The following is a 13,034-nucleotide window of genomic DNA, read 5'->3' as shown; positions in this document are numbered from 1 at the left end:
GTGTTGCTAAACAACGTGTGCAACAAATTACCCATCCCAGTTCTGATGCAGACAGGGAGATATGAGCGCCCTACCTAAAAAGTAATGTTCATATTAGGCTATTGTCTAAAATATCCTTAATTGAAAACAGAACCTTTTTTCCCAAATGAGAATCTGTGTGATTGGTAGTTCTAGACTGAGTTTTTAATAATATAACAGGAGGATCGTTATTGACTGAAACAGAATGACTAAATCATCAGAATACAAATAAAAAATGTGTCTGCATTGCTAGAACCTTTCTTCGTTCAGGATTTCTGGCTGTTTAATTTGAAGAACTTGCTTACACCAAAAGGTCTCATTTAAATTGTTATTTCCTGGCAATTCCAAACGGCCTTTGCTTCTGTGTAAATATGCTTGGAATTGCAACCTAATTTAATAAACTGCAATGACAACTATTTATAGTTGCAATAACAAAAGTGCTTTATATTCTCAGACTGAGTTCAAGTATGTTTATGTATTTACATTATTAAGATAGATGTAGAAGAACACAATCCCAAATCAAACACATTTGCAGAACAGAAGTAAAGCTTCCTATTATCTTTTTCCATATCAAATTCTTTCTTTTCTCAAATTGCGTTCTTCTTTTCTTTCAGCTGTAAGGAATATAAAAACTTGAATTCTTTCCTTGCTTTGATTATGGGACTAAGCAACGTTGCAGTGAGTCGCCTCACAATGACCTGGGAGGTAAGTGCAGTTCTACAAGGATTTAATTTCTTCATCTGTCTTGTGTGTTACTGTTTCTTTAGAATAGCAAAGGAGACGAGGCTGGCAGGATAGGTACTTTATACTTACGGTGTTAGAGAAAAGGTACAGTAGCTTTGAGTCTGCTTGTGGATCTTTGGATATTTTCAGTGGATCATTCAAGAGATCTAATTTGCAGTTTCAAACAGCATCAAAATGATTCTTCTCTTCCCACGTATCCAAATGAATGACATTTGTCATCATTGAGAGTGATTTCTCTGCAGGTGCCTTTGGTATAAGATCATCCTAACCATGAGTCCTGATGTTTCAGTGGGGAAAAATCAAAATCACTCCAGCCTATTCAGATCTCAAATCCAGGGACTTTTTCTGGGTTAGATGTTGGACTTTTTCTCCCACATAAATTGGCAGCCTTTGCCAAGCCCCTCAGTATCAAAAACAAATTTCCATGAGGCCAGGCAGAGGACTGTCCCTTGTAAAAATGAATCTAAATTCCTTTCTAGGTGGGGCTGTTCCTGTTCTCTGTGTGTCTCTTTAGAAGTTAGTTCTAAAGTCCTCTCAGGGAGCTTAATTAATCTTAGGCATTTATTTATAGCATGGCCAACTTGCATGCTCCTGCTAACCTAGCAGCTTGAAAGTATGTAAATGCAAGTAGATAAATAGTTAACACTTTGGTGGGCAGGTGACAGTATGCTGTGTTTCTCTGCATGCTATGCGCTGTGACGTGGTCTCAGGCTGGCCACATGACCATGGAAATGTCTTCGGACAGCATTGGCTCAATGGCTTAAAGGAACAGAGATGAATACCGCCCCCAAAAGTCGGCTATGACTAGCAGAGTAAAACCTGCATGGATTCCTTTATCTATCTTTCCTTAACCCTTCATCCAGGGGCGGTATTCACTTACCTTCGTTACTGCTTCGCAAATGTGAGCGCGCATGCGCAAAGTGTCAAAAACTGAACCTTCCACGCATGCGCAGAGCGTCAAAAACCAGACGTGATGACATCCAGGTGGGTGGGCGGAGCTTCCCACTGCCGCCACTATCGGTTCGCCCGAACCGGATAGAGCCGGCTGAATTGCACCACTGCCTTCATCCCTCCTTGAGGTTTACATTCTGACAAGCATGAAAGTGTCAATGCCACTTAGTGGTAACTTGTCTTGTTTTCCTATGACTTCTTCGAAACCATTTTCTTAATCGCAAATAATCAACCAACAAGAGAAATAGCTAGAACGCTGTTCAGTACTGTTCTGTCAGCATGGGACATGAGTGTGGGTGTGTTATATGGTGGTGGTGATTGTTTTTTATTGCCTTTGAGTCAGTCTTGACTTCTGGTGACTGTCAGGACATGTCCCTGCCGTTTTTCTAGGGCTGAAAGATGATTCCAGACCCAAAGTAAACCTTCTGACTTAAGTCAGGATTAGCATTCATACTCTCCTGATTGCTTGGCTGGCACTTTCATCCCATATTCCAAATTAGTCGCTCTACATTACTGTAGAACTTATTATTGGAAAGTGACACCATTTAGGTAGTAACATAAATCTGAGTATTACGTGAGTTAGGCTTGCACTCTGCAGCATCTCTAGGAACCATGTGCAACCGTGTGGTAAACAGTAGGCCTTTAAACATTGCCAAGAAGATCTGTGAAACGATGTTGCTAGATTTATTGTACGTGGGGATGTGGTTAAAAATGGGAGCGACAAGAATGTGGAAAAAAGAGGCTCTTTCCTTAGAAGGCTGATGGGAAAATCCAGACTGGAATTTAATTTCCTTTGCGGCTGTTTAACTTCTGTGAACTAAGGAGCAAAACGCTCTCCATTTCCCAGGATATTTTGGGGTCTGCAACTAAATCTGCTCCAAGCTTCAGAGTTCTCTATTTATAATCTGGTTGCTAGGAAACTTGCTGTATTTTTCACTGCTGCTTTGTTGTAAATGAGCGGTGGAAGAACAAGATTTTCTGCCGTCTCAGTCTCTCAGACCTGTTAGAGAACTGGGAACAAGTCACTCTGCTCCTTCATGTGAAGATGGGCAGAGTGGCTCTGCTCACCTACAAACAGGCCTGGTGGACGGTATGCTTCTGTGTCGGCATAGACAATATGAACCGGCAACTGAACTGTCCTTGTGCTTTCAGAAAAATCAAGCAATCTATATTTGAAACAGGATTCCATGTTTTCTTTGTTTTTTACTTGGCAGAAACTTCCAAGCAAGTTCAAGAAGATCTATGCAGAGTTTGAAAGCTTAATGGTAAATGGCAATACAGATTTAATTCTATGCATGGCACATTCTGGATACATTTGATTTCCGGACTTGATTCTAAATCCCTCTACTTTCTACATTTGATGTGTCCTTGTGTGACTTTAAAGAATTTATGATCCCGTTAACAGTGCTGATAAAACAAGCATATATGACTAATAAATTACACTCTCAGGGAACCTGTTCCGAGAAAATGTCTGTCCTACTTGCAGCCGATCTGGGAAATCTAAAAAACTTCATCTTCTTTAGATATACCAACTTTAAATTTGTTCATGCGCTATTTTTACAGAACCCTAGTTTTATAGCTTATGGAGATGAATCAGCAAATGCACAAAGAAGAATGGGGAAAAAATCAGAGAATTAAGCATGTTACATTTTACCCCCACAGGGCCACTTTTGCTGCAGGTAGATAGTTAGCCCTTTTTTTAAAATAAAAAAAAACGTACTTCAGAATCTAAACCTCCTTTTAGAAAAGGTGGCTGCAATTTACATGTATTTGAATTTGTCCAATACCTCTTTCTGTCTTTTTTTTTTTTAGGACCCTTCAAGAAACCATAGGGCCTACAGACTGACAGTAGCTAAACTGGAACCCCCTATTATTCCCTTTATGCCTCTACTCATCAAAGGTAACAAGCAAAAGGGGAAGAAAAGATGAATTTTAAAAATGAGATATTTTAAATTAGACATGTGATCCTGTCTCTGTAGTTTCCCAATTCATAAAGATGGAAAAATATCTCCATATATCTAAACATTAACTTATCTAGCAAATTGGATTTATGAAAATATGTTAAACAGTACTGGTTTTTTACAAGAAAATATTTCAAGTAGGTGTATTAGGGTCAAACACACACACACACACACACACACACACACACACACACACATATATATATGTATGTATGTATGTATGTATGATGTATGTATGTATGTGTATATGTATATGTATATGTATATGTATATGTATATGTATATGTATATGTATATGTATATATATGTATATATGTTATATTTGTGCTGATAAATAAATAAAGGGAGACTAGTATAGATCTATTTCAAGCTATTTAGCTCTCATCAGCTAGCCATACCCTTGCTGGGAATCGACAAATATAACAAATGTAACAAAAAGGCAACAGTAAAAAATATTGGGTTTCTGTCTGGATGGTCTCTTGTGACGAGCCGAAGGACAGAGAATGGAAGTGTGATCTTCCTCCCATATTTGGGCATACCAGGGGTTGTGACTTTAAATATATATTCCCTAAATTAAATTTCTGCTGTTTATATGGATTTTTTTATATTGCAGACATGACATTTACGTATGAAGGTAACAAGACCTTTATTGACAATCTGGTGAACTTTGAAAAAATGGTAGGTAATGCATATTCCCAAAGCAAATGTTTTGATGAGTGACATCCTTATTGTGCTGAAATCAATGGAAAAATAATAGCTTTGATTTTGGAATGTGTTGCAAATAGAAATGGGTTTCTATTGCTGTTGAAAAAGAGCCTTAGCGGGCAGGCATTGGAGCAAGAAGCTGTCTGATGTTAAATTAATTCAAAGTTGAAAAAGATCCCATTGCCAAGAAAACTTTCTCATTATCAATCAACCAGTAATTTTAGTTCAACGGATCCAGAATAATGTCTTTTTGACACTTCATTTCCTCTTGCAGGTTAGCTTTATTCATTGAATGAAGCCGAGGCAATTTCCCTTCCATGATTAGGCATCACTCTTAATTTTCCTCTGTCACCAATTTGTGTCCAAGATTTAACCAGAGTGTTGTAGGTTCCATCTTTTCAAAAGCAGCAAATGTTCAAGGCTGTACCACTTCATAATGCTGATGACTAAATTTTTTTCCGATTACTGTTTTTTTTTTAAATTCAAGACATAAAATACATTCTAGATCTCACTAAATGTTAATGAAGAATTTTTTGAAATTAGCCTATATGGCAAATTTTGAGAGAGAGTATCGCATAAAATAATTTTCATCTTCACTATTATAGTCTGAAAATATTCAGGCATAGGTTTACTGCATTGCTGTTGTTGACCATGGTTAGATTTTACGCAATGTCTTGTATTATTTCTTATGTCAAAACCTGATGCCCTCTATTTTAGTGTGTCTTGTATCAAAGCCCTTGTCAGGGTTCCAAGTAACACCCCCAAAGTCCGATGCTTCAGTTTCCTCAAAATTCCATTTTATTAAAGATGTCATATTGGCACATCTGGGAAAACCCAAATCTGAAAGTTTCCAGGTTTTCCCACCCAAATGACAGTCCAAGTCCCTGCCCAGCACCCACATGTCCATCACAGGATCCAATCAGGCACCATCCAAAACTGGAGATGCCTCCCAGTCACACCATCGCAGCTGCAGGGCAAGGTGTCCTTGACTTTCTGAGAAAGGAACGTTATTTTGACTATATATCACCCATACCCCATATAATCCCCCCTCCCATTTTCCCACAGTAGAAAATATGGCAGGCCTGAAGGCCCAGTGTAAAAGATGGCTTCCAGGTTTGACAGCCCTGTGCATTGTGTTACATCTATGGTGTGTTTGTATATTGGGAGACTCTGCCGCACTTAAATCATAAGGTGGTTTTCCATTGATCAAATGATTAAATACTGTAAGCTTTCTTTGACTTAAGACCATACTTGTCAAAGGCAGACACTGCAGGAAGAATGATGCCGTTTTAAGGCAGAGGAGATTCTTGTGATTCTTGACAGATATGCAAAAGCACACCAACAAATCTTTTTGACCCAGTGGGAAAATAAATGCAGTTCAAATTTGTGCCACTTCAATGGACTGGGTAATCCAGATATCCCTAGGCAGCAGCAGAGATGAAAGGAGAAACGACATGTTTAGAAATGGCTGGAACCGTGATGGACATCTTGAGGTGACAGAAAAGGGGCACAAATTTATTTATTGATTTGATTTGTCAAACATGTACAAGACAACAGGTATAAGTATAAACATGGACATGGACAAAGGAAATGAGTACAAATAAATGGGGACTGTAGGACAAGGACTTTAGGCATGCTGGTGCACTTATGCACGCCCCCTTTACAGACCTCTTAGAAATGGGGTGAGGTCCACGGTAAACAGTTTAAGGTTGAAGCTATGGGGGGTTTGAGGCTGTAACAATGGAGTCAGGTAGAGCATTCCAGGCATTGACCACTCTGTTGCCGAAGTCGTAATTTCTGCAATTGAGTTTGGAGTGGTTTACTTTAAGTTTGTATCTATTGTTTGCCCGTGTATTATTACAGTTGAAGCTGAAGTATATTCTCCAAATTGTTCCCCAAATGTTCCCCAAATTGCTCTCCAGCTGACACGGTTTGTCTCAGTTCAGGGCTTCCCCCAAAACTGTGCCATACTCCTTTGCAGAAAACAGCCAGAAGCCATCCCAGGGCATTTTTAGTGCCGAAATTCCTCCGATTGGCAATTCAGAATGGTGCCACCAACTGCTGGTTCTCCTATATACTGGGGCCCTTCATCCTTGAGGTGTGAAATGAGGATTAGCGAATGTGCGCATATTAGTGTTCAGGCTTTATGGATCTGAACAAAAGGAATTCACATACTGATCCTTATAGGGGGAAAGGAAGGGGCAAGCATGCGTTCATTTTTGGAACATAAGAGATTATGCAAAAAGTGTGACTTAAACAGCAGTTTTTGTATGATATGTATGAATATTTATAACAATATTGGAGCCTGGTCCAGAAACGGATTAGCAGGTAATGTGGCTGGCCTGTTGCCATGATTCTAGGCTGTAGATTTGGACTGGAACAGTGGGTGGAGGGCTAGATGTAGGAGATGAGGGGGAAGGAAACCCAGAGTCACCATGGCTTTAATCTATCCGTTCTGTTTTAGAGGAATCTAGATCTTCAGTTTTCCCTCATACGACTTCCAAAAAACACTGCATAAAAGTGAATGGATGTTCAGTGGATATACAATGCTGTACTTGTCTGCTCTTTCAGAAATCCCTCCATTATTATTATCTTGTCCCTTATATGCATGAGATATCATAAGACCCACTATCACTTCAGTATAAATCAATACCAAGAACTACCCCTGCAACATCAAATTACTGTTTCAGAAGCAGCCTTATAATTAAAATAGAGTTGAGAGGCACCGTTCTATTTGTTATGGCGTGCAACAGATGTGTGAATTCGGCTTTCTTAAAGTTAACCTTTGCTTAAGTTGCTTTACTGATAGGAAGGAATTATCAAAATTCTTCCTTGATGTTAAGGATAACTTAACTGAGGAGGAAGGCAAGTGAAATGACAATACATTTAAATTCCATAGATTTAAATGGATTTACCGCAAGGATAACTAAATCTGGATTTAAAGCAATTTGCCTCCTATTAGATGCTTATAAGAAGGTTGTTCATATGTTTACTTGAATTCAGCATAGTTTTCAGAACTATAGCAATAGCAATAGCAGTTAGACTTATATACCGCTTCATAGGGCTTTCAGCCCTCTCTAAGCGGTTTACAGAGTCAGCATATTGCCCCCAACAATCTGGGTCCTCATTTTACCCACCTCGGAAGGATGGAAGACTGAGTCAACCTTGAGCCGGTGAGATTTGAACAGCCGAACTGCAGAACTGCAGTCAGCTGAAGTAGCCTACAGTGCTGCACTCTAGCCACTGCGCCACCTCGGCTCTCTGCCTTGGGCTAAGGTGGGAATAAGAAACCTGTTCAGTATTGAGATAAAGAAAGCATTTCACTGAAGGTATTCATGGAAGAATGCCCATTTTGCTTTGATAGCATAGGACATTGATGGTGAACCTTTTACACACTGCGTGCACAAACTGCAACCCAAAACCCAATTATTTATCACAAAGTGCCAAAACAGCAATTTAACCGGGAAAAGGAGGTGAGCGGGGCAACCAAGCGTAGAAGTGGCGCGTTAGCGTTAGTCGCTTTGCTGAGGGGGGTCATAGAAATGATTAATTGCCATTATTACGTGTTGACTTGGGAGCACATCGCCCATGATAGTGAGAATTACAGAGTTGTAAGAGATCTTGGAGGTCTTCTAGTCCAACCTCTTCTCAGGCAGGAAACCCTATGGCAGTGGTCTGCAACCTTAAACACTCAAAGAGCTATTTGGACCCATTTCCCACAGAAAAGAAAACACCAGGAGCCACGAAACCTGGGTGGTAGTCATGAAACCTGAGTGACAACTCAATGTCACTCACTCTCACCCAGTCATATGACACACACACTCCAGCCACACCTACCTGGCTCCCAGTGTTTTCTTTTCTGTGGAAATCGAGTCTCTCTCTCACACACTTTCTCTCTCTCTCTCTCTCTCCCTTCCCCCTCCCTCTCTCCCCTTCCCTCCCTCTCCCCCTCCCTCTCCCCTCCCCCCCTCCCTCCCCCCCCTCTCTCCACCCCACAAGGAGATGCAGCGGAGGGACTAAAGAGCCCATGGCTTGCCAGCACCCGCCCACCCTATGGCATACTGTGCTGGGGCGAAAGCACGTGTGCTCACATAGAGGGCTCTGCATGCCACCTCTAGCACGCGTGCCATAGTTTCGCTAACAGGGACATAGGATATTCTGCATATTTGCCTATCAGTTACTAAGGGTGGCAGAGACTGTTGCCAATAAATTATGAGTATTGCATGGCCTGTGGAGTGCTCCTAAATTAGTCCCTTCCTGTGCTTTGAAAAGAATTGCCTCATTACATGTAGGTCAACCTGATCAGCTCACGGACTACAAACACCATATTGTTCTTCTTAGCCATCGAATGTTTAGGACAGAGCAAAACCTTTTATTTTCATACCTATGAATTCCCAGAAACATTGGCTTATCTATCATTATAGGGTAATGCTGGGTAAAATGGACTTGCTCTGGTCCAGGGGTCAGCAAACTGCAGCTCTGGAGCCGCATGTGGCTCTTTCCTCTCTCTGCTGCGGCTCTGTCACCTGTTGGCACCACAATTTTGAGAGGAGCTTCCGCTGAGGGGGGGGGGGAAACACAGTGCTCCAGGAAAAAACTCTATGGCAAGGGGACTGTTTTCCAATTGTCTCCACAATTGATAGGGCTTTCGGTTATGACAGGTAGGAGAAAAAGTACACCACACTAGGAGGAGACTTTATGGTGGGGGAACTGAACTTCTGGTCAGCTCCAGAATTGAATAGCAGGCTTCCGGTTAGGACCTTTGTGGCTCCTGGTGTTTATTTTCTGTGGGAAACAGGTCCAAATGGCTCTTTGAGTGTTTAACTTTGCCGACCCCTGCTCTGGTCCATCCAAAGGATTTTAAAAATATTCCTAGAAATAAATTTTGACCAGCATTCTGCATTCTAATTTGAATTTAGAATGAAGAGAACCAGGAGTGGGTTCCTGCCAGTTCTAAGCTCTTCTATAGAAGAGGTTCCACAAATCTACCATGCCGTTTAGAACCAGTTCCAGTTCCCTTCCCCCGCCCGTCCGCACCACGCTTGCCTTGCCCACCGCTCACTGATTGGTTGGCTCACCAATCGCCCTGCCCGTCTCTAAACCTTAAAGTCTTAAAGCTGTCACGTTTGAACATCCCTGGGTTTTTTTTTCTAAAGTGTTAGGGGTGCAAGGGTCTTGTAATTTGACAGCTTTAAGACTTGCGTGCTTCAAATGCCAGAGTTTCTGAGTCAACATTTTGGTTGCTAAGCAAGAGCGTTGTTAAGTGAGCTTCACCACATTTTACAAGTTGGCCATGCCCACCCAGTGACGTGACTTGCAAGCCACTCCCACCAGGTCACATGGCCAGCAAGCCACTCCCACAAAGCAGGCCACACCTACAGAAGAGGTTCTAAAAAATTTGAAACTCACCACTGAAGAGAACACTTAAGAAGAGGATATTACATACTGTATACTGTATATGCATTCAAGAATGATGGACCCATTAAGAGAATTGCACATAAAGAACTGAACCAATTAGAGAAAGCGTAGATTAATGATATCTGCCATGAATAATGTCTTCCTTATCAAGGAAAGTTCCCAGACATTTGGAGCTGGTGATGGGTACACGGACTTTTGAAAAGATGTAGTACGTGCTTTTCAAAATAGTTACCTTGGGAAATTGGACTAATTTCAAAATTGTTGTATAAGAATACAAGATACGAAATGGCTTTTGTACATGCTTGTTGTCCCCCACATTTCTTATTGTTTATCCCTAGTTTAATCTTTGGGATTTTTCTTTTGGGTAGGTATCAAGTGGAGCAAAGAGAGTGATAGATAACAGTGGAAATGTCCATAAACACATTGGTGCCAATGAGCTCCAGTTTAGGAATCCAGGATGTCATAGAATTGATGCTTCATTTTTTTTCCTTTCATAACTTTCCCCCTCTCTATTTTCAGCGCATGATTTCAAATACTATTAAGACAGTGAGATTTTGTCGGAGCCTGCCTTTCAGTAAGTATTGCAATACTTCTGTTGTCGTAATGACAATTTTTCATCAGTGTATAGTGTCATAGATTGGAAACAATGAGTAAAAACTAGAAGTAGAATCAAATGTTACTGAAATCAGCTTTTCTAGGTTTTTAGAAGAGAAAGGAAGGTAGCTTTCAAATTATGGGGGTCATTTTGTCAGATCATAAATATTATCTCTGCTAATAAAATAATAAGGCATAATTCTCCAATATCAGTCAAAATAAAGTTAAATGTGTAAATTTTTAATGTAATTTTAAGATAAAGTAACTCACTGCCTTGAATCTCAGTGGAAATATAAGTCTGATAAATAGTAACTTATAGGTAGTTCTCAGTTTAAGACCACAGTTGAGCCCAAGGTTTCTGTACTTAAGTGAGACATTTGTTAAGTAAGTTTTGCCTTAATTTACGAGCTTTCTTGCCACAGTTGTTAGATGAATCATAGCCGTTGATAAGTTTGTAACCCAGTTGTTAAGTGAATCTGCTTCTCCATTGACTTTGCTTGTCAGAAGATCACAAAAAGTGATCACACAGCCTCGTGACACAGCAATGGTCATAAATATGAACTAGTTGCCAAGCATCTGAATTTTAGTCACATGATTCCTGCTGCAAAGCAGGGGTGGGCTTCAAAAATTTTAGCAAGGGGTTCTCTGCCCAGTTGCTGGGTGGGCATGGCCTAGTCAGCTTCCTGCACCATGAGGGGGCTGTTTTTGCCCCCCCCCAACCTCCAGGGGCTTTCCTCGAGCCTCCGGGAGGGTGAAAACAGCCTTCCCAGGCTCTGGAAACCCTCTAGAGGCCAAAAACCTCCCAAATCTCCGGTAGGCCCGTTTTTCGCTCTCCCTGAGTTTCTGCGCTTGCCTTGCACTTACCTGCATCCAAAATGGTCCATGTGGGGACTCCTGGGAGGGGAGGGATGGGCGGGGCCAGCCAGGAATGGGATTTGGGGGTTCTCCGAACTGCACAGAAATTTAGCTAGAGGTCCTCCCGAATCCCTGCGAAGCCTCAGCAGCCCACCCCTGCTGCAAAGGTCGTAAGTGTGAAAAACTGTCATAAGTCACATTTTTCAGTGCCGTCATAACTTTGAGCCGTCCCTAGATGAATGGTTGGAAGTCGAGGACTACCTGTAGTAAACAGCTTACGTTTGACTTTGACTAAGCATACCAATAGGTCTTCGTTCCTGTTTCATCAGGTCCTGATGCATCTCAAGCAAATAAGAACCATCAGGATCTCCGGGGTTATGTCCGTCAATTAAATGTGATTGATAACCAGAGGACTTTATCGCAGATGTCACACCGTCTTGAGCCGCGGCGTACTTAAGCACCGGGGATTATACCCCCCCTTTTCTTCAACATAAGGTCCTTCCTAAGAACAATCCCTCTTTTTGCTACTGCACTGCCACCGCAGAGAGAAGCAACAATGAATTCTTCTACCGTAAGATCTTTGGTCTTTCATGCACAATGTTCCTACCACCCAGGAAACTGCAGAGGTGTTTGGCTGATGAAGAGGACATGATCTGTAGCCAAGAGGTTGCCAAGATTGTACACTCTACATTCATGTAAAAAGTTTTGTACATAATAGAAGTCTTTATTTAAAAATGGAGAGAATTCCAAAAGCTGGCGAGATGAGTATTTAAGAAAAAAAAGTATGGACGGGTTCCTTGGCTAATAGAAGAAATTAAATGTCTGGTCCATTACAAAATTAAATTCCCTATGGATTTGCATGCTCAGCTTACATGGTTTCAGTAGCAAAAATCATTAGTAGCAGAAAAAAAAATACAGTTAACATCCTATACCATGTTTTTCATATTCAGAGAATAGTTAAAAGCCTTTTTTCCCTGCAGGAGAAATATATTTTTTAAAAGTCAACTCTAACCACATTTGCCTTACAGCAATTGAGCATTATGGCCACTTCAGAAGCCCTAAGACTGGCTGAGTCCTTAATATGTTGGTATCTATCATGTAGATTTCACTATGGGTTTTTTTGTGTGTTCTTTTTAATTGCCAATCAGGATTTTACCCATTGTCAGAACCAAAGTAATGTGGTTTTGAAAAACAGAATTGAAAGCAGGTGGGAAGATACACATTCGAAAAGAGCACAATCTGCACAATTGTTCAAGGTAATATTTTCCTGGCTAGAGGAAATCTTTAATCTCAGTTGCACTATTGGCTGATTTAAGTGGAATTTCTAGACTAAACTTTACAAAAAAAATCTTCTAATTTTCAGGAATCATGATGCACTTTTCAACAGGCAGTATATGCAAGTGTTAATTTATTTCTTTATGTGTTAGGCATTGTCCCATTAAAAAAAATATTTTATCTATTTTGTTTAGCATGTAATTGAAGTACAGGTTTCTGTTTATATTTGGTCTGTATTTCATGCTAAAAGGAGATGGTTTATGATTTATGTAAATAAAATGCATTAATTAAATATAATTGCCAAATAAAATACGTTCCTTGTTTATTTAAAAAGGGGACACGTGGCACTTTTGTCTTAATCCTTTTTAATTTGTTGTCATAGGTACTATCTTTGGCCATTGGACTTTGCTGTTAGTAGTAAGTACTTTCACTGACCCCAAAATTCAGGCTTCAGCCGTTACTGTAGAAAATCAAATGGATTTGATTTAGTTTATATCATGGGCTGCCCAATTC

General features: G+C 40.5%; 1 protein-coding gene across 2 annotated transcripts in view; it reads left to right on the top strand.

Moving 5' to 3' along the window:
- Window positions 1-12,832, top strand: part of RAPGEF4 (Rap guanine nucleotide exchange factor 4) — a 190,658-nt gene extending 177,826 nt beyond the window's left edge. For both annotated transcript variants that reach the window (XM_087709067.1, XM_087709077.1), the window contains 6 exons: window positions 633-723; window positions 2,928-2,978; window positions 3,526-3,613; window positions 4,288-4,352; window positions 10,317-10,371; window positions 11,576-12,832. In XM_087709067.1, the coding sequence (XP_087565193.1) occupies window positions 633-723; window positions 2,928-2,978; window positions 3,526-3,613; window positions 4,288-4,352; window positions 10,317-10,371; window positions 11,576-11,703 (478 nt within the window). In that variant the 3' untranslated portion in view covers window positions 11,704-12,832. The remainder of the gene's footprint in view (window positions 1-632; window positions 724-2,927; window positions 2,979-3,525; window positions 3,614-4,287; window positions 4,353-10,316; window positions 10,372-11,575) is intronic.
- The last annotated feature ends 202 nt before the right edge of the window (window positions 12,833-13,034 follow it).

This window comes from Thamnophis sirtalis, unplaced genomic scaffold (assembly GCF_051295495.1).
Source record: "Thamnophis sirtalis isolate CommonGarterSnake01/CBP01778 unplaced genomic scaffold, rThaSir2_p1.2 scaffold_1, whole genome shotgun sequence".
In the NCBI taxonomy this organism is placed as follows: Eukaryota; Metazoa; Chordata; class Lepidosauria; order Squamata; family Natricidae; genus Thamnophis; species Thamnophis sirtalis.
This window is presented reverse-complemented; position numbering and strand designations above follow the sequence as displayed.